This window comes from Ascaphus truei, chromosome 2 (assembly GCF_040206685.1).
Source record: "Ascaphus truei isolate aAscTru1 chromosome 2, aAscTru1.hap1, whole genome shotgun sequence".
Classification (NCBI taxonomy): domain Eukaryota; kingdom Metazoa; phylum Chordata; class Amphibia; order Anura; family Ascaphidae; genus Ascaphus; species Ascaphus truei.
This window is the reverse complement of record NC_134484.1, coordinates 102,342,018-102,369,670: the sequence shown is the minus strand read 5'-3', so window position 1 is coordinate 102,369,670 and position 27,653 is coordinate 102,342,018. Positions and strand designations below refer to the sequence as shown.

The following is a 27,653-nucleotide window of genomic DNA, read 5'->3' as shown; positions in this document are numbered from 1 at the left end:
GGATCTCAGTGAAATGTCTGCATATTAATTGTATTAATCTGCACTGAATCTAAAACTGGTGCTAACATGGGATTAAACCACAGTGCTAGGATTACATCCAGTCAGCATTACCTATCCAAGAGAAATTTTCACCGACATTCACATAGCCCAAATTTTACATTGGATAGGGTATTATTGCTTACCTAAAAATCTCCGAAGTTTCACCATGTCCAAGTGGAAATGCTCTATTAAGCCATGCTGGCTCAGGAGATGAAAGGTTAAGGTGACAAGACTGTTTCCTAAGGAAGGAAAAACAAATGTAACGAGGCATATTTTGCTATAGATAAATAGCCTCATGATCATCTTTAAACATGCAAACATCACTGGGCAACATACATTCTACCTCTGGTAATTACCCTCTGGCTCCTGACCTGCTGGATTAGACGTCTGGGTTTATTTATCATGCTACAAGTGATATTATTTTAGGATTTGCTGAACTTCTTGTACCTGAATGTCATTGCCTCTGCCTGTGAGTGCCTTGTGGACTATGACATCTTTTTATTCATGCTTGAGCCTGTGTGTGTAGTTCATTCTTTCTTACTTGGTAAAAACAGTATTGGAACGTATGGAAGCAGCCATTAAAATGTGAGTGCATAACTGTAGATCTGTTTACAAGACAGTTCTTCCAAATGCTTTTAACTCTCATAGGTTTATTTTGCCAATCTGCCTTTGATGCATTTTGTGTCCCTAATAATAAAATAGAAGACGTACAAAAGGCATATTTTCTGTATTACACAGTACAATAACACCATCTTGCTTTGTTTATTGATATTGACCAAGTCTGAAAATTCTACACAAATGAAAGCACTATACAAAAATTATTGGATTTTTTCCTCCAAATTGTCTTTGTAGAAGAAAAAAAAAACCACACTGATGAAAACCAGTGTAACACATTCGGGAAAGGTGGTTACAATACAGTACCTACTCACCGTTTGTTAATCTATCAAAAAGAAAGATATCGAAATTCCAGTTTCCGACTTTTTCCAACATACACTGAAAACAAACACAAATATGATTAACAAACATAGAAAGGCACATGTATCTCAATATATCAACGGACAACATTAAAAGATGAGACTATGAAAGCTTTGCAGACTATGGCCCAGATCCCCAAAGGGTCTGACGCCCGAGTACGCGCCGGCTCCCATTGATATTTTTAATATTCCTGGGGTTAGGTTAAGATTTCAGTGAATTTCCTTATGCAGGCTTCCTGCTCTCAGCTGAACAAGTCTCCTATTTGCCGACTTGCATAATGACCAGAGACATGCAGACGGAATATTTCTAGGCGTTATAAAGGTTGATGCTACACTAATCCCAAAATTGAAAACTGGTAATGGAATTGAAAAATAGTCAATTGACAAAACCGTGCATGTAAAAAAAACAAACAAAGTGACAGTGTGGAATAGCCAGTGATCTGCCACAGAGTAGAGAGCAGCTATTTGGAAGCACTTAGGGGAGCAATGTGACGTTACAAGGGGCATTGTAACTTGGCATACAGAACAGGAAAGGAGGCGTGGGCCCAGCCTCCACAAAATGGACAGGTCTGTGCTGGGTGTATTTCACTGCGTCATTTTCACCTGACGAATCACAAAATATTGCAAACTATTACAGATCCATAGCTTGGAACAGCAGCCTGAATATAGATCATGAAATGCGAATATAACATGTCGTATATACTGCTGACGAGGTGTGCAGTGAATTTTGCAATCCACTTCCAACACTGGGACCAGACCAGGTTCACTTCTTCTAAGTTATTAGCACTAGGCTACCACTTCAAGATATTTAATATAAATTGTATTAGACACATTTATATACAGAAGCTCAACAATTAAAAATCCAAGACCAAACAATCCTCTTTATAGAAAGCAAAGTGTTGTCCAACTGGATCCAAAAAGGTTTTCCTTAATTCCTAGAAGGGCAGTCCTGATTGAAGGGCAGTCCTGATTGAAGTGCTTTTGTTGCCCACTTTTATTCCACGTATATTGCAGGACCGCGCCTGCTAATTGCTCTCTCCCAATAGTGCAGTCTCATGTTGTTACTCAGTATCTTTATCTGCAGTTTAGACCAGGGGTAGCTAACTCCAGTCCTCAAAAGCTACGAACAGGTCTGGTTCAACAGATATCCCAGCTTCCGTCAAAGACTGAGCCACCTGTGCTGAAGTAGGGATATCCTGAAAGCCTGACCTGTTGGTAGCTCTTGAGGACTGTCGTAGGCATTGTACGACAGAGCAGGAGATACATGGACTGTAGTATTGTGCATTAACAGTGGAGTGTTTCTGCGATTGTATTTACCATTATGTTATTGGAGTAAACTGTAACCTACAAGATAATATTACAGATTATATATACATATATATATATATATATATTTTTTTTGTGTACAAACCTTGGCTTGTCCATTATAATCATCATCCAAAATGTACAAGGAATTCTGTGCAGCGACGCCACGGAAGAAACGAGATGATCTTAGGTACCGTTGGAAACTTAGCAACCTCCGGATGTTCCTTGCAGACAAGGAGAGTTCAATTTCTGAATGTGCTAAACAGGTGACACCGAGGATAAGGATTATTACAACGAACCTCTGTTTCATGACTTGGCAATGCCAAAACACACATTTTCTACACTACAAAAATAAAAATTTGCTTGAGACCAAATAAGATTTTGATCATTCAAATGATGTATAAGGAATAATCAGGAACTTTTGGATTTTCAGCAAGATGCAAGGCAGAAAATAATAGGACGTCCCAAAATATTTCTTGGCTTTGCTACAATATATAGTACAAAATCTTCTTCCTGTCCTTACTTGCGGTCAGGGGCAAGATGTAGCCATATAAATAACTTTATTGGCGAGAATTATAGGCTGCAAACTTCAGTGACATGTTGGGATTCATCAGTAGAGTACAAACCTGCCCCAACCAAATTATTATTTAACCACAAAACTGAGGAACGCAGGTCTGTGGAATTAACCAGAAATCACAAAAATTGCAGTTTCTTCTGCTTAAGCGAAAAAATGTATACAGGCACTCCTAATTCAGCAGACGATCAATATCTGAATACAAATGTCATTACATTCAAAGTGACAGTGGTGTATAAAGATCAATACTTAAAATTGATTAAGTGACATTGAGAAGTGAACAAAAAAATTAAACACGCACTCGTGAATAATAATACAAAACTAGACAAATCAACTAGTTTAACTGTGACAAAAACACTGTGCACTGATCTATTAAAACACAAAACAAAAAAAATAAAAAAGTGTGCGAGAGTTTATCTTGTTAAGCAGCTCAAAAACCGAAAGTCCTTCGACTTGCAGAAAAGTGTTCATGGTGAGCAAAGGTTTCACAGATGTGAGCGAGACGTGCGCTCCCCTCACCCTGACGTTCCCCCATCTTGGAGGCATTTCTCCTGCCTGACAGGGCCGTGGAAATACGGCTGCCCTTTGGCTTTGCGGAGGTAAAAGGAGCGTCTCCGTAACTTTTAGTGCGTTTGTGTAGCGGTCACAGTATTCAGGACGTGATGCGTTTTCCTTGCACCCCTCACCACCTCCCCCGGAGACAGAGGAGATACCTGGCTTGTATATCTTTGTTTCTGCGGGTTCTGGGGTGACATCTACAAGTCATTGTAACGAATTCCTTGTAATCCTGCTTCTAACGGGAGTTGTTACACAAGGAAAGGAGGACCGCTCAAAGATACCAGAAACGGTCGTGCTAAATAATATACATTTAATACGTGAACTTGGCTTTAGTTTGGTTTCACACTGGCTATACGCAACAAAGATCAGTCTCATAAAATGATATGTATGTATTTTAGGTCTAAAATAATAGAATATGTATGAATATGTAATAAAATAGTTGTTGTAAAATAAAATCACACATTTTTATCATGCGTCCCTGTCTCCTCCCTGTGCGTGACGTATAGCGGCTGTAGGACGATACAACGCGGATTTACGGAAGGAAGTGCTACTTAGGCCCAAACAGGCCCCTTCCTGCTCACAGACATAGGAAATGGCTGATCAGGTTTCTCTCCACAATATTCATATAAAATGCCCACATTGTAGAAAACATATTGAATTTCAGGAACAAAAATGAATTCAGTATGAAATATCTGCTTGAAATACTACGTGCATACGCCTGTCCTGTTATACCAGTGTTTGTGCATACGCTTGTCCTATTATACCAGTGTCCGTGCATACGCCTGTCCTGTTATACCAGTGTCTGTGCATACGCCTGTCCTGTTATACCAGTGTCTCTGTATACGCCTGTCCTGTTATACCAGTGTCTGTGCATATGCCTGTCCTATTATACCAGTGTCTGTGCATACGCCTGTCCTATTATACCAGTGTCCGTGCATACGCCTGTCCTATTATACCAGTGTCTGTGCATACGCCTGTCCTATTATACCAGTGTCCGTGCATATGCCTGTCCTATTATACCAGTGTCCGTGCATACGCTTGTCCTATTATACCAGTGTCCGTGCATACGCCTGTCCTGTTATACCAGTGTCTGTGCATACGCCTGTCCTGTTATACCAGTATCTGTGCATACGCCTGTCCTGTTATACCAGTGTCCGTGCATACGCTTGTCCTATTATACCAGTGTCCGTGCATACGCCTGTCCTGTTATACCAGTGTCTGTGCATACGCCTGTCCTGTTATACCAGTGTCCGTGCATATGCCTGTCCTATTATACCAGTGTCCGTGCATACGCCTGTCCTATTATACCAGTGTCCGTGCATATGCCTGTCCTGTTATACCAGTGGCCGTGCATATGCCTGTCCTATTATACCAGTGTCCGTGCATACGCCTGTCCTATTATACCAGTGTCCGTGCATACGCCTGTCCGTGCATATGCCTGTCCTATTATACCAGTGGCCGTGCGATGCGACCGTGAGGCAGTTATTGGTCTATTAGGTTAAACCAAGAATATCATTAACTGATGTTTTCAGTTAAAATAATATCTTCAATTAGAGATGTACATACATTAGAGCTGTTTAAAGGTGTATACACATTAGAGATGTATACACAGAAGTACCGTATAGAGATGTATACACAGAAGTACCGTATAGAGATGTATACACATTAGAGATGTATACACAGAAGTACCGTATAGAGATGTACACACATTAGAGATGTATACACAGAAGTACCGTATAGAGAAGTACACACATTAGAGATGTATACACAGAAGTACCGTATAGAGAAGTACACACATTAGAGATGTATACACAGAAGTACCGTATAGAGATGTACACACATTCGAGATGTATACACAGAAGTACCGTATAGAGATGTATACACAGAAGTACCGTATAGAGATGTATACACATTAGAGATGTATACACAGAAGTACCGTATAGAGATGTATACACATTAGAGATGTATACACAGAAGTACTGTATAGAGAAGTATACACATTAGAGATGTATACACAGAAGTACCGTATAGAGATGTATACACATTAGAGATGAATATGCACACACACATTATACAGTCTTGTGCATGTGCTTTGTCACTTTTTACCTGCTGTTGCTATACATTTGGGAGTAATGAGAGACATACCTCTCCTTGGCTGTGCCATGACGTGGATCAGTCGGCCATGAGGCCCAACAGACATTTGCCAACTGATAAAATTTGAAAAGAGTTCTTCCCATTCTAGGGCACAGCGCGTTCTCTCTGGGCTCTAGAGCATGACACTGGTAGAGAGCTCGCACGGTTCTATCTGCGCCACTACCCACCAGCCCGTAATTCCTTCTTTAATTCATTAGCGTTGATATAAAACCGTGCCAAGAAAACACAGCAGACATAAGGCCATGCTTACAAAGCAGTGCTCAGCAGTAAAGCAACTTGCAATCCATCCAAATGAATGGGCCGCAGGCAGTCCTATGGCTCGGTAAATATGGACTACAATATAATGCTTTGCCAGGTGAGCGCAGTTTCCTACTAAGAACATGTTTGCTGTGGTCTGGTCAGGAAATATTGTTAAAGCCGCAATGGCATTGAGGTTTTCTATTCTCATACCAGGTTAGACAGTGCGCTGCTCTATGGTATTGTCCCTTCTGGAGAAGAATTAAACACCAGGAGACAATACTAGATCATTGTAGCAGGGGGGGGGAGATAGGGGAGGGGGCAGTGGGACTAAAAATAGGGTACTTCGGGTTATGGGGAACCCGTGGTTCATAATTGGAGCAGAATGGTTCACTGAAGTGGATGTTGCAGAGCCTCAAGGTGGATATCCAATTCACCATTAAGGGTAGGCCAACCTTGTAACATCTTCCCTGCTATTTTGTATTCTTTTTTAAGAATTTTTTTCCAAATTTCAAACGAACGGATAAAGAAACCATTGTTACACAATGAAAACAAAATTACAAGTTTGTCATAAAAAAAAACCCTCAAAACACAGCAAACAGCGACACCTACTGGTGAAACTGGGGAAAGCATATTCTAGGGATATCTGAAATCCTACATTAGCTCTGAAATAAAACCACTGGGGTGGGGAAGGCAGGGGGGGGGGGGGGGTAGAAGGGGGGGGTTTCTAAGGTTTCTAATTACTTACAGTGCAAAATACGAAAGTCAATGTACGGGTGAGAGCCTCGTCTTTCTGCTTCAAATCCCACTCGGCTTCTTACTCTGACATCTCCTAAAAAAACGAAATAAATATATACACATGGGAATAACAACAACAAAAATAATACATTTGAAGGATAACAGGTTCTCAGCCATACAGGAAGCCCACTTATCTATTTCAACTTTAGAAGTTTCCATAAACAGGACTTTCAAAACATGCAGTTGCATGCGTCTAGTCATAGAATCCCTGCCTGAGCAAACGAGGCCAAAGCATGTGCTAAGCATTCAGATGAAACTGAAACTAGATGCGCGCACAATATAAATGGTACAAACGCACCTTAATGTGACAAAAACAAGAACATTAAGTCCATTCAGTAGTTTGTCCTGCAGTAATGGTTACAAACGGGAAAGTTTGCACAGTATACAAGGCTCAGCGTCTAGGAATGGTAGCTTTTAGCAGATCAGCTGAATTACGTTTTCACGTCAGAAAAGAAAAAAAAGTATATGTTCTCACTAGTGTTTACTTACTTGCACTCAGCTGTTTGAATATTACACAAGAGCCTATCAAAATACCAAAACTCAGTATTAACATTTTACAGCATCAAAGCACAGCGTATCTACTGTAGCTAAATTAACACAATCCCTTTCTAGGAGACTAATGTTAACATTTGTTATACTTTTTACATGAAATAATTCTATGTGGTATAATATGGCTTCAGACAATCCAGATTCATCAACTACACACCGATTTTTCTGTGGATCTCACCGATTTGGGGTTAGTCTCGCTCATCTTTACAATGGCAGCCTAAGACCAAATCAAAATATGTACGTTTCCACAATAAAAGATATTTTGGGTCGACGTCTCTGCCAGTCCCAAATTAATAATAATAAAAAAAAAAAAAAAAATTAAAAAAAACGCACCATTATTTTAAGATTAAACTGCAAGGGGGGCGTCAGATAATTAAATGCGAGGAAATCAAAATAGAGCATAATTTAACACCTGTATGAGTGAAGAAATGTTTGCAATGGAGCAGAGATACACCGATCCTATATATCGCCACTAAAATGAGGATGCAAGTGTAAAAAGTATAAGAGGTGGCTCTAGAAATCAAGAGAAATGGTTCCTCTCACGTTACCGATATACAGTACATAGATAATACATGGTTTACTAAACCTCTTGAAAATTGAAATTCTCAGCCTCAAGGCGCAAAAGGAAGATGTGGGGAAAAGTGAAAAGCAGCTACCTCTCTCTGTGCTGGTTTGTTAAAAAGCTAAACCTCTGAGCCATCAAGTTCACTCTAGATCGGGCAAAGCAATATAAACTTGGCAGAAAAATACATAATACAGTAGAGATTTTAACCTCTTGCAGTCTGTGGCAGAGATGTTTAAATCCAGGTTTAGTATTTAAACATTATGGCCTTTAGTATTTAAACATTATGGCCTTTATTGTTTAAGGATTCTTCTAATATAAAAAATACTTATAGAAATAGGTTTATAATATACATGTATATTTGCATATTTATAACACACACACACACACACACACACACACACACACACACACACACACACACACACACACACACACACACACACACACACACACACACACACACACACACACACACACACACACAATAAGGTTATAAATAACTCCAGCACTCTAAATGGAGAGCACACAAGAATTCTGCACAAAAAAAAATCAATAGTTGAATTAAAATTATATACAGTACAGTCATATGCAAAACATTGCATCTGAATATGAGATGAGATAAGTATACGAATGAATACGAGATAAGAATAGCAACTGCTGATATTCTGAACATCCAAATGTTATCACTAAACTCTGAAAACCTCGGTGGTATCCAGTCAAACTAATATAGCTCACACTAGCAAAAAGGCGTAAAGATCTAAAGATATATAGATATACAGTGGGGAGAAAAAAAAGTTTGTGAACCCCAATCATAATTACGGAAATTCCATAGTTTTTTTCATGATAAACTTCTCGAATCAAAACCAGTCTGTTCTTAAATATTCAAGAGAGTTTATATTAACCAATTCCATGTCTTTTGAAATAAAATGATGTATGAATTGTATGCGTCTATTTATATAGCGCCATTAATGTACATAGCGCTTCACAGCAGTAATACACGTGACAATCATATAAATAACAAATAATACTAATAACAGATCATGGGAAGAAGTGCTTCAGACATAAAAGTAACATTTAGGAAAAGAAGTCCCTGCTCCGAAGAGCTTACAATCTAATTGAATTGAATTAGACAACCTAGGAGTAATTAAGAGTCAGCGTATGTGAAAAAGGGAAACCCTGGTTTTATCAGCTAAATTAAAGGGAATAGAGCTGAACCTTGTTATAGTCTGGTGCTTGGGGTCCAAGGAATCTGATCACGTTATATGCGGATCGCATGAATTTTTTTTGGAGAACATTGCACCCCTCAGGGGTTCCTCGGCCGCTGGAGGGGCAGAACTGGGATAACTTTCCCCGCTTTCCCAGACCCGGCGGTGTAGCAGCACCCCCACGCAGGACTGACCCAGCATCAGCAGCAGCTGGCAGTTCTCTCCTCTCCGTGCTTCTGCCTTCAGCTTCCGGCTGACAAGGAAAGAGGGGAAAAGCAGAGCCAGCTCCCTTAAAGAGACAGTATGTATCTGGGTGTGTAAGATCCAACTGAACAGAGTGTCAGAGCGATGCGTTGCTATGGTAACCGGCAAGGGGTCACGAGACGTCATTTGACGCCAGAGCCGAGGAGGAGGGGGGGGGGCGCAAGCAGCCATCTCCCTGCCAACTGGGACATGACAAGCCCTGGTCACACCAGCAGAGCACAGGAGAGCCTAGAACACAGAATGGTAGGAGATCTGCATCATGGTACTGCATATTATTGGGAGCAACGCTCACATCGCGTTATAAGCGGATTCGCGTTGTAACGGACCGCGCTATAACGGGGTTGAGCTGTAATTGTAATCTGGTGTTTAAACAATTAGGCAGATCTTCAGGTGTGAGTTAGGCCGTGCCTATAGTGCCGCCGATGGCGACGGCGACGGCGACACGATGGGTGACGTCACCCGTCGCCACCGGCGAAAGTTATGTTTCCCGCAATTTGATTTGTTAAAGGGCCGTCACGTGACGCGACGGCCCTTGAAAAATCAAATTTTGCCGGCGGCGGGTTTTGGCGATGGCGACGTCGCTCCGTCACTTGTTGCGTGCACTATAAGCGCACGCGGCGGCAATGCTTTTGTTTTCGGGCGAATTCGCATCGCCGGCACTATAAGCGCAGCCTTATGGAGGCCCCACCCTAAATAAAGATCAGAAACTTTGTGAGTTTGGTCTTCACCATACAGGTAGGAAACACGTCATGTCATGATAAATCTCTGAGGATCTCAGAAAAGCAGTTATTGATGCTCATCAGTCTAGAAAAGGGTTACCAAACAAGTTCTAAGGATTTGTGGCTCCACCAATCCACTACGGTCAGGAAAGTGGAGAAAGATCAAGACCACAGTCACTCTACCCAGTCCTACCAAAATCTCTCCAAGATCGGAAAAAAGGGGAGGTAGGATTAGGTTGTCCAGATATGCATAAATATTATTTAGCATCCCACTTAAGAACTCTTAGAGATTGGTATGCATGTGCTGGTATCAAACAATGGGTAGATATAAAGAATATCAACAGTAAAATTCCCTTACATGATGAGATTATTTGGTTACCTAAAAAAGCATAAATCTAAGGAATTATATAAACATCCTATAATTAGCTTTAGTCTGGGGATATGGGACTCCACATTCAGGAAATTCAAATGATCTTTTCCTTCTCCTCTGACTCCAATATTGCAAAATCCGGAATTTACTCCTGAATTGGCCTCGGATTTGTATGACCCATGGGAGTCTGGAGAGTACCATAAAGTGGCCAATTTTTATTACCAGAATCATATTAAATCTTTTTCGCAATACAAATCTGATTTTGATTTGGCAGAAAGTAGTAGATTTCAATACTTTCAAATTAGACATTGGATATCACAACCAAATATTAAGAAAGCTGCAATACAAGAAACTACTCTTTTTGAGGATATCATTACTCTTTCTACATCTACTTCAGGTCTTATATCATAAGTCTACAATATACTTATTCGCGTCTATAGTAGCATACAACCTAAGTACTTTCAGCTTGGGAAAGAGATGTGGGACATACAATTTCTGGTACTCAATGGTCTGAAATCTGGTTTAGAGCATCTTCATCATCCATTTGTACTCTTCATAGGGGAAATTCCTATAAGGTCCTTTTTCATTGGTATTTGGTCCCTTCCAGATTAAAAGAAATATATCCTATAACCTCAGACAGATGTTGGCGGAACTGTTCTATGGGAGGTTCATTTTTTCATATATGGTGGCCTTGCTCTAAAAGTACAAACCTTTTGGATAAATTTTTAGAAATCATAAAGGAAATGACTTGTTTTAGTCTACAGTTGGATGCTTTAGTGGTTTTGTTGGGTGCAGTAGATGTGGATAAAAAGTAATAAATCTAACTCCAGTTTTCTAATCACACATTTACTATTGGCCGTCAGATTGTGCATTGCTTCTAACTGGAAGAATGTATCAGTAACAAATATGACAATGGTTGACTAGAGCATAGGAGATATGTGCTTTAGAGAGCATTACTTTTTCCTTATGACAAAAACACTAAATGTATGGATATCTGGTTTCCTTTCCCATCTTATTTGGAAATACGTAACTATCATAACGAGACCAGATGATGCTGGGATTTATAGTATATAGATTATATAAATGATATATTTTTTTCATATACATGTATATGTATTTATTCTGAAATGACGAGGTCTCAGATATCGGGATGGTGTCTTTTTTGTGGCAATATCTGGTGTTCTTGCAAGGTTTGAGCACGCCGCCGGGGGGGTTTGAACACGCCGCCGGGGGGGAGTTTGAGCCCGCCGCCGGGGGGGGGGGGGAGTTTGAGCCCGCCGCCGGGGGGGGGGGGGGGAGTTTGAGCGCGCCGCGGGGGGAGGGTGTGCCGCCGGGGGGGATGCCGCCGGGGGGGAGTTTGAGCGCGCCGCCGGGGGGGTTGTTTGCTCAGGGACTCAGACTGAGCCCCCCGGGTCCGCAGCTCCGCTGGGGGGAGTCTGGAGAGAGGGGGCAGGACACAGACAGAGACACATACGGTGTGTACACACAGAGAGACACACATACACTGACACACACACACACAAACACACTGACTGACACATACTCACACTGACACATACACACACACGCACCCTCTGATGCACGCATGCACACTGACACACGCACGCACCCCCCCCCAGTGATGCACAAAACACCGCCCCTGAATGATGTGCCTATTCCTCCCCCCCCCTGTGAGCTCCCCCACCCACTCAACATCCATGATGCCGGTACTGCTGCCAATAAACATGACCCTGCCAATCAAATTTACTCATGCTCTAAGCAGTAATAATATTATTGTTACTTTATATGTTGCTGACAACACACAAAGTAGTTTTACTTACTATGCGCGTGCACAGCACACACAGCTTTTTTTCATTAATTATTGTATTTATATTGCTTCATGTTATTCAAAAACTAATAATAATAATAATAAAAATCTCTCCAAGAACAAACTGGCAAATCATCCAGGAAGTCACAAAGAACACCAGAGTAACATCCAAGGATCTGCAGGTCACTATAGCCTCGACTAATGCGAGTGTTCATGACGCATCAGAAAAAGACTGAACAAGAATGGTGTTCATGGAAGGATAGCCAAGAGGAAACCACTGCTCTCTAAAAGGAACATTACTGAAGTTCGTCAAAGAGCACATAGATGATCCACAAGACTTCTGGAACAATGTATTCTAGAAAGACGAGTCAAAGGTATAACTTTTTGTCCTCATTGAGAAACGTTATGTTTGACGAAAAAACAAAACTGTGTCTGAACAGAACAGAAGACCCTCATCCTAACCGTCAGGCAGGTGGTGGCAATGTGATGGTTTGGGGCTCCTTTGCTGTCTCAGGACCTGGATAGCTTGCCATCATTGACACAACCATGAATTCTGCATTGTATCAGAAGATTCTAGAGGAGAATGTCAGGCCATCGTCCGTGAATTGAAGCTTAAGCGAAAATGGGTCATGCAGAAAGACAATGACCCTAAACATACAAGCAGATATACAAAAGAATGGCTGAAGACGAAATTACGCATTTTAGAATGGCCCAGTCAAAGTCCAGACCTAAACCCATTTGAGATGTTGTGGCAGGACCTGAAGCGAGCTGTCCATGCAAGGAAGCCCTCAAATGTCACTGAGTTAAAGTAGTTCTGTAAGGAGGAATGACCCAAAAGAAACGCTTAGTTGAAGTTACTCTACTCAAAGGGTACTGAATATAAAGGTTCTCATACTTTTTCACACATGGATATTGAATGTTTAATCATTTGTGGATAAATGTTGAAAAAGTATCATGTTTGTGTCATTTGTTTGATCAAGTTATCTTTATCTATTATTGGGGCTTAGATTAAGATCTAATAACATTTTAGGTTTGAAATATGCGAAAACCCTAATTGGTTCACAAACTTTCTCACCCTTGTAGACAAAGATATATATATATATATATATATATATAAGATATATCGTGCGTCCCTGAGGAAGGTCACGTTCAGAGGACCGAAACGTTGGAGGTGGTGCCATGTTACTTTGAAAACAGCTTCATTGGAACTACTGGACTGTGTGCTATCTCGTTTTTTCCGGACTCCAATCTGGTAAAATCAACTTTTTACATGTGCATATGGGACAAGCATCAGCATCTTTCAATTGTTTACAGTGTGCCAACTGAGTGTGATTTTTTCATATATATATATATATATATATATATATATATATATATATATATATATATATCATAATATATACAGTGAGTGTAGATCTAGATCTGCAGCAGAACGATCAGAACATACAGCAGCATAACAATCACAGCAAAAAGTATTATTTGTATATAACTATTTTGTATTTGGTCCTCTTGGGGTGGTCCTTTTCCCCATGCACCAGTGAAACACACTTTCTAATGTAGAAGTTCTGTCTGACTTGTATATCTACAGACATAATAAGGTAATCCATTAACTACTAGTACTGAAGTAGCAGGTGACCTATATAACGTAGACTTAAATTAGAACCACCAATGAATGCCGTGTCATCATGGGTTACAGCAAATATTTGATGTCCCTTTTAATGGCGGATAAACTAAAGCAGTGGTGTTCGAACCTACCCATTGGATTGGCTAGAAGTTTTTGTAACAGCCAGTTTACATGACAACAATACATTTATAAATTCAGGCTATTTGTTTACATACTTATTGATTGTGCCACATCTGCAGTGGCTCAGAGTCTATGAGGATGCTCAATAAGTCCTTTTCTAGCCAGTGGAGATAGAAAAGCATGGAGTACCAAGAGAGAAAAAAGGATAGTCTGGAACCATGGGAATATTATTATTCTCAATGCCATAGTATGGTACTAGTATGTTTTTAACATTTCAAGGCACACTGCTGTGCAACAGAATAGGGTTACTAATACAGAACCTGTATTGGATGAAGTGCTAGGCGTGTGTGTTTCTCAGCATCTGAAATTGCACAATGACCCATCTGGCATAGGCAATAAACCTCTTGGCTGTGATGTATTGCTAAACACGGTGTATAGAGTTTATTAAAAGGACATCCGACAGCAGTAACATAGGGCACATGACCAAGAACCAGGAGGATGTGTTCATGTACTGAACAACTTGGGATTTGGATCAGTGTCTAACTGCAAAATTATGTTTTCTATTTTCTAGTGTTACAGCTCCCTAACACCAGCACAATGTGTTTTTCTTCATTTTTTTTTAAATCGAGCATAAAAGTTGAATCAATCATAAATGTAACGGACTTCAAAATAAAATCTTTAGCAAAGTAATATTGAGCATTGTTTTAGCATAAGCAAGTGATCTGAGACCAACATAGCACAATAGAAAGATTGGGAGTAGTTATCACTGCAGCAGTATTTGCTTCAGAACTGTGGCCTTTTAAATCGAGCATAAAAGTTGAATCAATCATAAATGTAACGGACTTCAAAATAAAATCTTTAGCAAAGTAATATTGAGCATTGTTTTAGCATAAGCAAGTGATCTGAGACCAACATAGCACAATAGAAAGATTGGGAGTAGTTATCACTGCAGCAGTATTTGCTTCAGAACTGTGGCCAAATCTTTGTGGTTTAACTCTTGTGTGCGTAACGACCTTGACATGAGCTGGAGAGATAAATTGCATACATCCGGATCCTTCAGTACGCTGGCTTCAAATATAGTTAGATCAAACTGCAAGCTGGATATTAACCAGGGATATTTGCCTCCCCCAGTAAGAGACACTTAAACAGACCTCTTGTTGATAGAGTCATCGTGTGAGCGTTGCACTGGGGGCCCAGAACTAGAAGTATTCCATGAATTCAACAAGCTCAGAATCAAAGATTTACGTTACAGTATATGCAAAATTGATACCTAGAATTAACTCCACGAATAAATGACATTTTCCTCTGCGGCCAAAAGAGGTTACATCAGTACTGGTTTATAGTGACAAATAAATTGTCACACACAGACTAAGAAGCTGCTGCTAATGTATACTAAAAGGTAATATATATTTCAAAAGCAGCTATGCATGACAAGGCAATGCTTTATATATTATGCTTTCCATTACTGTATGTGACGGCAGGGGCAGCATGGCATACCCAAATAAAAGGATAAGGCTGCATGCTGCCCTGTCTGTCAACATGGCAACCATTGCATGGGTTCATGTCATGCCAGGGTTGGAAAATGTCCCAACCCTGGTAATGTAGAACTTGTGAGTTTTCTATGTGTTGTGCACTTCATGGAGTTCATCTGTGTGACTTATTGTATGCATGGTATGCATTGATTGTCTGAATACCAGGTATACAATGAGTTAGGGGGCTAGCCTTTGTGTGGGGCCAGGTGATGTGCTATTGGACATTGGGAGTCTGGAGAAGTATGCGCCCACCTCCTGGGCAGTACACCCTCCAATGCCGGAGTATTGTTCTCAGCCCGGCAGTGAAGCGTCTAACCCTGCGGCACTGGCTCCACTTCCTGTACGGATTGGTCAATTTTGGATACCCGCTCGGATTGGCCCAGCGGAATGAAGGGACTGCGGTGATTGGTTGCCACCATGTTCCCTCCAGGTTTCCAAATGGAGGTTGAAAATCTTTAGAAGCCAATGCCGATCGAAACTCCCCAGTTGTTCTTGCTTGGTCTCGGTGTCTAGAGACCAACTGTACTGTGAACTGTGCGGACTTGGGGCGGTCTTCCTGTGTAACTGGGAACCGAACTATCAAGGCGGCATTCAGGGTAAGTGAGCTTCGCCAGCGCCCTACACCTAGCTAGCTGCGAATCCCCCGTAAGTGCCTGTTTGGTGTGGTTATTGACGTTTTCTTGTATGTGTTGCTCACTGTTGGCTTCTGTCAAATAAACTCACGTTTATTAAGCTCTGTGTTCTGCCTGGTGATTACGATCCCTCGTAGTCTGGTCAACACACACACACACACACACACACACACACACACACACACACACACACACACACACACACACACACATATATATAATCCCTTGCTGCAGTGGAAGTGCCGTGTGCTGGGTGATAATGGTGAAAGTCGGGGTTGCAGACCTGTCTAAGACATGCAAATGAGCATACATTAATATTTCCATTATATATATATATATATATATATATATATATATATATATATATATATATATATATATATATATTCATGTGAATGTGTGGAGGTTTCTTATTGCCTTTTTCACCCACCATAACTTAAGACATATAATATATATATTATAAACTGATCACATTAACTGCTCTTCAATTAGAACCACAATTTACCACATTGCACTGTACTGGAAATTTATCCATTTGCTGTTTTGATAAGAAGTACAGCATTTATTCATAGGCTTTCGAGACATATCCCAGAATAACTCTGGGAATTGGGAAACTTTTCTATAAGCTGGTACCAACAATCTCCGATCTGCTGGAAAACCAATCAAGCTATTCCCCTACTTCTTGTGGTAGAACAAGCTGTGTGTGTTCCGATTGCGGATTATTTCCTCTCTGGTATTGTATTGGCCTTTATTGTATTTCCCTCTTGTATAGTGGTTATGTCTCGTGGCTCTTACCCTTTCACACAGCTTAACCCAATATACCTGCATCGCTGGGGCTAACGGAGCGTAATGCACAGGGAGCAGGGACGTTGCAGTCGTGGATTTGCAGAGAAGTGCCATTGAGAGGCCCGAACAATGAGGATAACCAACTTAAAATGGGCTTACTTGGCCCCTACAGCACTAAAAGGAATTCTTGTCCAAACTTTCTTTTCACGAAATTAAAATGCCAAGAGAAGCGATACTGTACGAGTCGGGCAAAAAAAGTTATGTTTCTAAATACCTACAACACACAAAACATGCATCTTTCTGGGAAAATATTGATATTCCCTTTTTCCCCCCCACAAGCATTATAATTGAAATTGGTGCCAATTGGAATGAACCCATCCACAACCACTGGGAGTTTCTGTTCAGCTTTTCTGCATGTGATTAACCAAGAATAGGTACGTTTAATGTACAGCATGTATTGCAGCACAATAGCCTGAATCACACTGGTATCCCAAACGCAGCTCCCAAAACACAACATTGTATGGTGTGCACTGCACTTGCATCCATTTTGAGTGAATGTTGATGCAGAAGGGCTACCTAGAGTTACAAATGCATTTACTTTCACCGCTAAGCAACGTGTTGCCCAACTCCACAGTAACAAAAGGTTAATGGAGAAGTAAACGATTTTAATAAACCATTTCTTAAACTGCTGAATAAGTGGCAATTAAAAAAAAAAAAACAAAACACTGCTCTAGATGGAAAATTAAATATAAACGCAGTCAATTCCACACCGAGTAATGTTCAGAATGAATCAAGTGATCATTTTTAGACCAATAGGACTATAGTTGGAGTAATTGAGAGACTTAAAGACCGGTTACACCGTTATTTTGAATCATATATATATATATTATATATATAAAATTTAAAAAAAGAGAGAACTACACAGTCAAAGGTGTGTGGAGTCGGCCATCTTTGATTTAAGGCAGGCGACGGCGACCCGACCGATGACGTCACCCGTCGCTGTCGCCATTGCGATAGTTATATTTCAAATTTAGGCGAGGTTGATGGCTACAAGGCCCGCGACGTCAAAAGGGGAGGGCAGAGGGACGGAGAAGCTCCTGATTGGCCGCCAGGGGAGACCGCCCCCGAGAAAAATAAAATATCAGTGACAACCAGATTTTTAGTAGCACTGTCGCTCTGTCGCGTGCACTACAAACGCCGACGATGGCAACAATGCATTTGTTTTGAAGCGACGGTCTTGTCGCCGGCACTATATGCGCAGCCTAAGACTTCTGACAAATCTGCCCTCGTCTCCTTTTCATATGCACCCCTCGTTTTAAATGGCCACAAAATGGGGGCAACTGGCTTCTGCTCTCCTTCATTTTACTTTTCGATTTTATTTTGTATCACTCCCACAGGGCATGTATATCATTTTTAAAAACCTTTTGGAGGCTAAATTTATAAATGGGTGTAGCCGGCCTTTAAGTATCACTGTCACTGTCGTGACTAAATACAGTGTTTTCCTTTCAAGCAAGTTTGTAAAATATGAAAACATTTTGGAAAAAATGTCCCTAAAAAAATGCATCTGCTTGACTGGCGTCAGAAAGGGCTTTACTTACCCAGCATGCGGATGTATAAAGCAGTTTGGTCAGAGCTGTCATAGGAAATTGCCCCACGTCTCTGTGGAAAAAAGATTACAAATAAAACATTAGGATTACTTAGTCTTGCCTGCAAAGAAAAAGATAATTAACAAGAAATATGCTAAATGTTTTACCACTAGTTTCTGCTGAACTTTCCATCGCAAATGAAAGCCAAGAACAAGAAGGTCCCTTTGCTTTTGCTATAGAATCCCGTAACTCCACACGTTAAATTCCCAGATTAATTAACGTATCTAATACGGCCAGTTGTGTGTGTCCCCTAAGCAAAAAAATGAAGGAAACCCAGCAGGCTCCTGCATTTGGTTACTATGGGGCCGTGTTGGATTGTGACCGCCAACTCATACTCTGGATAAATAACATGCAGGTTTGCCGGTATCAATGGCAGAGCAGCTCACCAAACCTGGCAGTAAAAGGGTTAACCACTTCACCTGTGAACCAACAGCTGTCCATCGTCACATGCAAAATGCACAACGCGCATTCAAGAGATTCCCCAAGCCCATTACAAAATCCCTCCAACCACAAACACTGCTCAACATGACTCCGACAGTGTGGAAGCCACGTCCTCCACACTGGTGATAAAGCTCCCAGACATTTAGCTCCCTGTGCTGGAGAACATCTTAGTCCCATTTATTTGCATGGATCGGAGCTCTTCCAGAGCATTTGCAACATATTGAATAGGGGTATAAGTATCAAAGCAGGGAAGCTGGGCATCCCAGACCCTACGATGTGCTTACCAGACACTACGGCCATTCCCATACAAGCGCCTATGTCCTTAACATGTAAACATAGTTTTTTTTTTTTTTTTTACACAATGTCAAACATACTATGCACACGTTAGGAATCCTAAAAATTTTTTTATTGTAATTTTGATATGTGGGGTCATTCACGTCCCTGGGAGGTACGGAGGTACGAGAGAGGCTGTAGTTCCCAGAAGTTCATTACTAATCATGCTGGCTCTTGCTTCCACTGAAACCGCACAAACCTGCACACTTCCAATGTGCTGCAATGTAAAATTCCAGGGGAAACAAGAAAGGGGAACTCATGTAGCCGTTCCACAACGGTCTCATACTTCTTGGTAAAATAATAAGGCTCACTGCACGACAGAGTATGTGCAGCGTCATGAATGACTCCAACAATCAAACGTGGTTCCTCCCAACTCACGTGAAAGGTGTAGGCTGATGAAATAGACTACAACGCATTGCAAAATGAAGGCCTTCCAAAATAAAACACCAAATGAGTTCTTTGAAAAAAAGGGTACCTTGATTTTTAACCCCTTCCCTACATGATTGATTTGCGTTAAAGGGCAGACCCCTTCCAGCATGAAATAAGTTAATATAACAGACCATACAATAAGATTGTAAGCTCTTTGGAGCAGGGACTCCTTTTCCTAAATGGAACTTTTATGTCTGAAGGACTTCGCCCCTTTGTGTTATGTGTATGTACAGTGTATGTATGTCTTTATTTACTGTAAATAGCGCCATTAATATACATAGCGCTTCACAGCAGTAATACACGTGACAATCATATAAATAACAAATAATACAAATAACAGACCATGGGAATAAGTGCTTCAGACATAAAAGTAACATTTAGGAAAAGGAGTCCCTGCTCCGAAGAGCTTACAATCTAATTGGTAGGAGCAACATACAGATACAGTAGGAGGGCATACTGGTAAGTGTCTGCAAGGGGCCAAGCTTTATGTACCAGGTGTATAGTGTTAGCCACGGAGCTACTCATATGCTTGGTTAAGCTGGTGTGTTTTAAAGTGGGTCTTAAAGGTGGATAGAGAGGGTGCTAGTCGGGTACTGAGGGGAAGGGCATTCCAGAGGTGTGGGGCAGTCAGTGGGAAAGGTTTAAGCCGGGAGAGGGCTTTAGATACAAAGGGGGTAGAAAGAAGACATCCTTGAGCAGAACGCAAGAGTCGGGGTGGTGCATAGCGAGAAATTAGGGCTGAGATGTAAGAAGGAGCAGAAGAGTGTAAAGCTTTAAAAGTGAGGAGAATTGAATGTCTGATACAGGATTTGATAGGAAGCCAGGAGAGGGATTTCAGAGAGGAGACGCTGAAACAGATTTATGAAAGAGTAGAGTGATTTTGTCAGCAGTGTTTAGGACAGATTGTAGGGGAGAAAGGTGAGAGGCAGGAAGGCCCGGACAGCAGGAGGTTACAGCTGTTGAGACGGGAGAGAATGAGGGCCTGTGTCAGAGATTTAGCAGTCGAGCAACAGAGGAAAGGGCGTATCTTTGTTATATTGCGGAGGAAAAAGCGACAGGTTTTCGATACGTTTAGAATGTGAGAGGAGTATGTGAGAGGAGAGTCATGTGTGACCCCTAGGCATCGTGCTTGCGCTACTGGGTGTATGACTGAACTTCCAACTGTAATGTGGAAGGAGGGAGTCGAGGTCAGGTTTGGGAGGAAGTATGAGGAGCTCTGTTTTTGCCATGTTAAAGCTGCAGTTCAAGCTCCCGTTTTTTTTTTTACTTCAATAGTTTCATGTGGGCAATCTCTAATTACCTAAAGAACTGCATAGCTGCCGGTCAATTCGTTCTCCGTCTATTGATCGGCAAAGTTTGGTGACATCTTTAAATATGGGGAATGTAAATGGTTGCTATAGCAACAAGCATGCTTTTAAAAATCGAATACAAGAAAATTAGTCTTTCAAAGTTGTTGTTTTTAAAAGAGAAAATGCTAAAAGTATTTTTTCTTACTACAGAACTGATTTATTAAAAAAAACACACATGCAGGATATTGCTTGAACTGCAGCTTTAAGTTTAAGTCGGCGGAGGGCCACCCAGCATGCTATCGCAGAGAAACATTCAGAAACTTTGGTCTGTACAGCAGGTGAGAGGTCAGGGGTCGAAAAGTAAATTTGTGTGTCGTCAGCATAGACGTGATATTTGAACCCAAGAGATGCTGCTTCCAGAGCAGAGTCAGACTGAGTGAGCCAAGTCTCAGTTATAGCAAAGAAGCAGAGAGTGAGAGAAAAATAAGCCATGCACAGTGAGGAACTTGTTAGAAAGGGAGCGAGCATGCCAAAGGACACAGGAGAATGGGAGAGAGGAAGGAGGGAGAGAGGGGATGGGTATAAGGTTAGAGGGGTTCACACCAGAGGGAGTAAAAGTTGTATGTGGGAGGCGAGGACGAGAGCAAGTAGAAATAAAGAAATAAGACAGGGACCAGGATTGGGAGAGATATCCCCAGAAGCAAGGAGGAGAAGCATGTTAGAGGGCTCAGGTAAGGAAAGGAGTTCATGTGAACTGAGAAGTGGCGCAGGAAGGAGTGATGGAGGTATATGAATAGCGTTAGAGACATAATGAGGCTGGTAAAAAGAAGTGCGTAATTTGAGAAGAAGTGAGGTCATAGCACATATAAAAAGAGGAAAGGTGGCAAAGCAATAGTTTAGTGCTAAATGTGCAGTCTGGGATAGATAAAGTCCTCCTTTCCAGCGTAGTTCAAAATCCAGGATTCGGGGCCAGTAAGTGTTGTGTAATCCACTTGTTCAATCCTTTTGAACTCCAGCACAGCATGCTACTTTAAACATGGGCTGCATGTTATTTGTTATTTATAAGATTGTCACGTGTATTACTGCTGTGAAGCGCTATGTACATTAATGGCGCTATATAAATAAAGACATACAGTACATACATACATACAGAGAGGTGGGGGGGGGAGGGGTGATTTGGGTGTCAGGGCCGGTGAATCTCAGATTCCTGAAATGGAGCGAGCGTAATTATTATTTCACCATCTCATTTGAACGCACATTTAGCTTTGGAGAGGTCTCCAGTGCTCAGCATTATAGATCATTCTTCCAACACCGAAGGGGAAAGAGGGACAGTCAAGGACGTCAAGGAAATATTTTCACGAGTTAGGCAATTACATATCTGTCACGGAGACAGAATTTGAGAGAAAAAATGCTACCCTGACGCCATCTGCATAACATGTTTGGCTTTTGCCCCATGCTTATCTGGAAATTGAATGCAACAATAAAGATAGCGTTGGCTCAATTAAATACTACTGTTGCAGTGATCAGAATTGTATCCAACACAGAAAGGTCAACAAGCACGGAATTAGAAAACAGACAAAGCACCAAAGAAATGCACGTCCTTCAACAAACGTGTTTTCTGAGGATTTGCAGTTTCGAGTGATGTCAAGCACAGAGGGGGCCAGCTCCAGTCCTGAAGGGTCACCAACAGGTCAGGTTTACAGGATAGCCCTGCTTCAGCACAGGTGGCTCAATCTAAGACTGAGCCACCAGTGCTGAAGCATGGCTATCCTGTAAACCTGACCTGTTGGTGATGCTTGAGGACTAGACACTGTAATCATACGGGAATTTATGCTGAAAACTATAGCTACGAATGGATGCGTGTCATTTTGGACGTTATTCGTTTACACCCCATGTTAAAGAGCTGCGACACTAATTTGAACACACAAAATGTTATATAATGCACAACCAAACTTTGACTTGCGCTTATGAAAATAAAAGTATAGAACAAGACTGGGTCAAGAAATATCCGTTTATCGATTAACCAGGGGGGAATAAAAACGATGAATATGGAGAGCGGAAGAATACGATTTACATGACCAACCGTGAAATGTCGCATTATAAAATGAATACCGCCATACCCTGGTTTAAGGACACTCACTTTAAGTACACTCGCGAGTAAGGACATATTTTCAATAGCCCCATACCCCTGTGTCCGTACGCTCGCAACGCAAGAGCGGACACTTGTTCTGCCCTACAGACCGCAGTAGTAGTGACGCGCTGATGCCCCTCGCCCAATAGTCAAACGGCAGCTCGCGCATCCGCCTGTCAGCACGTCCTGAACAGCAATTCCCTACCTGTACCGAAGCATGACCTGGCAATCAAGGAGGGGAATAGATATGATATTTAGTGCATCACTCGTCGATAGGCTTTGGAAATCGACATATTGTGTGTGCCACTGGTTGTAGAAAGGACAAGAAAATAAAGAAAATGGCCCGATATGCTAATTTTAACATTGCGGCCAAACCCGAATGATAGCTTTTGGGTAATAGTCAAATCTTCCGCTTTATCCAGTGCCCATCCAACGCATTCTTCACCTCTGCGGACTGTATCTACCCACCACAAAGTAAAAAGGAGAAAACAGATGATTGTAGTTTACAATGGTAAAGTCGGTTACTACTTTAGTTTCATTTTGTGGGTGGGGAAAAGGGGAATGCCGTGTCCTGCAAGAAGTGTGCGCAGTGACCTGTGGCAAGTCTACGGGATCTGGGATTTAGTTGTAGTTATGCAGATATTATGAAGAGCCCGAGATGACCGGTTACATGGGGAGTACATAACAGTAGCCCATTTTTACATTTTCCAAAAAATCACCACACTATATGCCACCATTTTGTTTTTTTCATACTCGGGGAGGCTGCGCTTCTAAATGACAAGGAGATTTTTGTGTGAGACCAACTAGATTTAGTTATTTTTTGGAAAAGGAGTGGTAACTCTCAAGGGGATTGTACATTATTACTACTGTTGGACTATTCTCTCCACTGTATTGTATGTCTTTATTTATATAGCATCATAAACGTACATAGCGCTTCACAGTAGTAATACATGTTGTAATCATATAAATAGCAAATAATATAAATAACAGATCATGGGAATAAGTGCTTCAGACATAAAAGTAACATTAAGGGAGAGGAGTCCCTGCTCCGAGGAGCTTACAATCTAATTGGTAGGTAGGGGAACATATAGACACAATAGGAGGGAATTCTAGTAAGTGCGTCTGCAGGGGGCCAAGCTTTATGTATCATTTGTCCAGGATTATCCAGTGCTATTCATATGCTTCTTTAAGCAAATGTGTCTTAAGGTGGGTCTAAAAGGTGGATAGAGAGGGTGCTAGTTGGGTATTGAAGAAAAGGGCATTCCAGAGGTGTGGGGCAGAAAGTGAGAAAGGTTTAAGGCGGGAGAGAGCTTTAGATACAAAGGGGATAGAAAGAAGACATTCTTGAGAGAGTCGGGATGGTGCATAGCGAGAAATTAGGGCTGAGATGTAAGGAGGGGCAGAAGAGTGTAAAGCTTTAAAAGTGAGGAGAATTGAGTGTGAGATGCGGGATTTGATCAGAAGCCAGGAGAGGGATTTCAGGAGGGGAGACGCGGAGACAGATTAGGAAATAGTAGAGTGATTCTGGCAGCAGCATTTAGGATAGATTGTAGGGAAGACAGGTGAGAGGCAGGAAGGCCGGACAGCAGGAGGTTGCAGTAGTCAAGACAGGAGAGAATGAGGGTCTGTGTCAGAGTTTTAGCAGTCGAGTAACGGAGGAAAGGGCGTATCTTTGTGATATTGCGGAGGAATATGAAATTAATCAATTAACTGATTGTCACATTTGCATTTGGTGAAGTTTAAGTAGCGCTAATTTCTGTGCGTTTTGATATTTAACCTTTTTGGTGCTGGAATGGCGTTGGCACCAGAGGGCTTGTATATAAGAACACTGATGATATTAACAAAGGCTATTATAATATAATTTGTTATTTTGCAGATCTTTCCCAATCGGTTGATCATTCTGTAGTGGCATATTTGCTATGCAATCCTTTACAAATCTAGTAAAAACATACTTATCTGATACGTAAATACTAGGTGATGCCGTCTGTATAGAAAATATTATTGTTATTGGTTTAATTTGGTCCTGTGTGGGACTGCACCTCTAGTGGAACAATAATGCTTATAAAACAATGTGTACAGACACTTCTAAATCTCCCCATCTCAAGTTATGTACAGTATACACGATTGCATCTATGAGGCACTGCAGGGTGTTTTTGATGTATGAAAAAGGTTTAATAGCATTTGCTCAAAGCAAACGTCATGTGACGAACAGCAGCCTCTGGATCCTGCCTAACCGGACTTTTAAAAAGGAGCAGTTGCTAATAAAAATCAAATTAGAAAACACCAAGCGCGCACACAAGTCTGTTAAATGTTTATCCACATAATAAAATTAGCATAAATTAGTATACCATTAAAAAAAAGTTGTGTCTAATACGATTGAATTTATATGACTTTCTCCAGAGCTTTGCTGCCTCAAGATTAAAAAGATTATATTATTAAAAGGATGCATTGTAGTTTTTGAAGTAGCCTTCGAAAGTAAAAATTTTTTTTGCATTAATAGAATAGAGCTGTCACTTAAAAAAAAAAAAAGTAGGTAGGTAAAAAAATAAAAACAAAAACGGCAAAACGAATCCAAAAATGAATTTATGACCGATGAACACGAGTAAACAGAATGGATACGTGTAGGTTGAATAGGAAGGCAATTACGATCTTGAGAATCTTTAAATAAAGAATAAAAAAAAAAAAAAACAGATATGTTATAAGCACTTTGCCAAATTCAAAGTTTTAAAACTGGGCCACGAACCGTGGTGCTAGCACGAGCTCTAAGCCCGAGATAATATCCGCACACCAGAGGTTTACGATAGACAGACTGGAATGATTCTGTGTTAAACAAAACGAAAACAAATATTAAGACTGCTTTATACAGAATGATCAACAGTTCACAGAAGTGGATGAGTGGATAAAAATTCTGCCTCTCTGCAATTATTGGATATCGCATTTTATTTTTATTTATTTTTGTGCCTACAGTTTGCTTTTGCAGTTCTGTACAAATCTTCATTTATTGTATATTTCACCTGCATCTTGATATCTTATTTACTCAAATGTATGTTTTTAAACGGGCTTGTTGTACAAGTTGAGAAATGAAGAATTTCCAAAGAAGGTCCGGGAATCTCTTTAATGTTACAAAAATGTCACAGTTAATAAAAAAAATTAAAAAAAAGCCAAGAAGAAAATGTTAAATACAGCTCAACCCCCTTAACGCTATGCTTGGGGTCCAAAGAATCACATCGCGTTATAAGCGGATCGCGTTAGAAATAATGTTCAATTGTGTGCATTGTACAATAAAGTATTTAAGATACCAATTATTGTTTTGTAAAGTATTCATAGATACGAAAATCGGGAGCCACGCTTGCACCGCGTTATAAGTGGTTTGCGTTATAACGGGGTTGAGCTGTAGTTCCTGAATATTGTATTGCTCTTCTGCAGCGAGTGAAAATGTTTCCTGAAAGACATTGCCTGAAAAAGAGTGTGCTTCTGAAGCAATCTGCTGAAAGGTCAGAGGAAGGTGAGGCCTTGGGTAGAAGCTTTGCCAAAAGTGCTTGAAGAAAAGTGAGATTACGAAAGCAAGCAGCAGTCCCTCTAGAGAAAAATGCAACCCGAATAGCAGCACATTACAACATGTATCATGTAGAAACCTATTCATTAAACTGAGGTTTGCCATGCAAAGTCAGCCAAACAAGTACCCTAACCATGCCAGATTGTCGATTGAGGAGAGTTGGGAGGGAGAGGGGTATAATCAAATGGGCACACATGCAATCATTGTTTGAAAAAACGCACATGACGAGATAAAGCTGCAATACTACTTTCCAACTCCCCTCCCCCGTTATTTTAATATATAAAGCGTGTGACAATGTATCATTCTACATTCTTACCTAAGCGGGCAATCGTTTGGTGCTCCTGTTATAAATCTGTCAAAATCCTGATTGCGTGACCATCATAATGGCTGCGTCAGCCAGTGTAACTCAGCAGCTACAGTGTATCCTTATATTACCAAAGGTAACATTATCTATTGTTACAGTTTGCAGATCAAACTGCTGGGCATATTTGCAACAAATGATCCCAAATAGGATAGTGTTACAAAGAGCTCGTACTGCTGGGGAGGTGGGTTAAAACCTGCTATGGAAATCAAAGGATGCTTTAAAGCTGAAGCCCAAGCAATATCCTACGTGGTTTAAAAAAAAAAAAAAAAAATCAGTTATGTACTATGAGAAAATACTTGTAGCATTTTGTTTAAACAACTCCGAATGACATTTTAATGTATAATAATTAATTTATTTAATGCATTATGTATTATAATGTAACAATCTCCTTCATTTGGAAAGGGGATGAGACCACTCTGGAATTCTTTTTTGCAACATCTCAATAATAATCCGTTAAATCTGAGGCTCACTAGCAAGTGGAGTCCAGCAGAGGTAGAGTTCTTGGACCTTTGCGCCTACATTGAGGATAGAAAGATAAATACCAAAACTTTCTTCAAAAATGTAGATGGCAATAACTACATCCTAAAGTCAAGCTGCCACCAACCAGGTTGGCTTGCGAATATCCCATTTGGGCAGATGAAGAGAATAAAGA

General features: G+C 40.8%; 1 protein-coding gene across 3 annotated transcripts in view; it reads right to left on the bottom strand.

Moving 5' to 3' along the window:
* Positions 1–27,653, bottom strand: part of PDE7A (phosphodiesterase 7A) — a 131,277-nt gene that overhangs the window by 23,075 nt on the left and 80,549 nt on the right. The window contains exons 2-6 of one of the 3 annotated variants that reach the window (XM_075584019.1): positions 18,411–18,471; positions 6,590–6,673; positions 2,425–2,576; positions 969–1,032; positions 183–278 (exon numbers count right to left, since the gene is read on the bottom strand). In XM_075584019.1, the coding sequence (XP_075440134.1) occupies positions 183–278; positions 969–1,032; positions 2,425–2,576; positions 6,590–6,673; positions 18,411–18,471 (457 nt within the window). Of the gene's footprint in view, positions 1–182; positions 279–968; positions 1,033–2,424; positions 2,577–5,556; positions 5,703–6,589; positions 6,674–18,410; positions 18,472–27,653 lie in introns of those variants that run through there. The other 2 variants (XM_075584021.1, XM_075584020.1) reach the window with 2 other exon arrangements.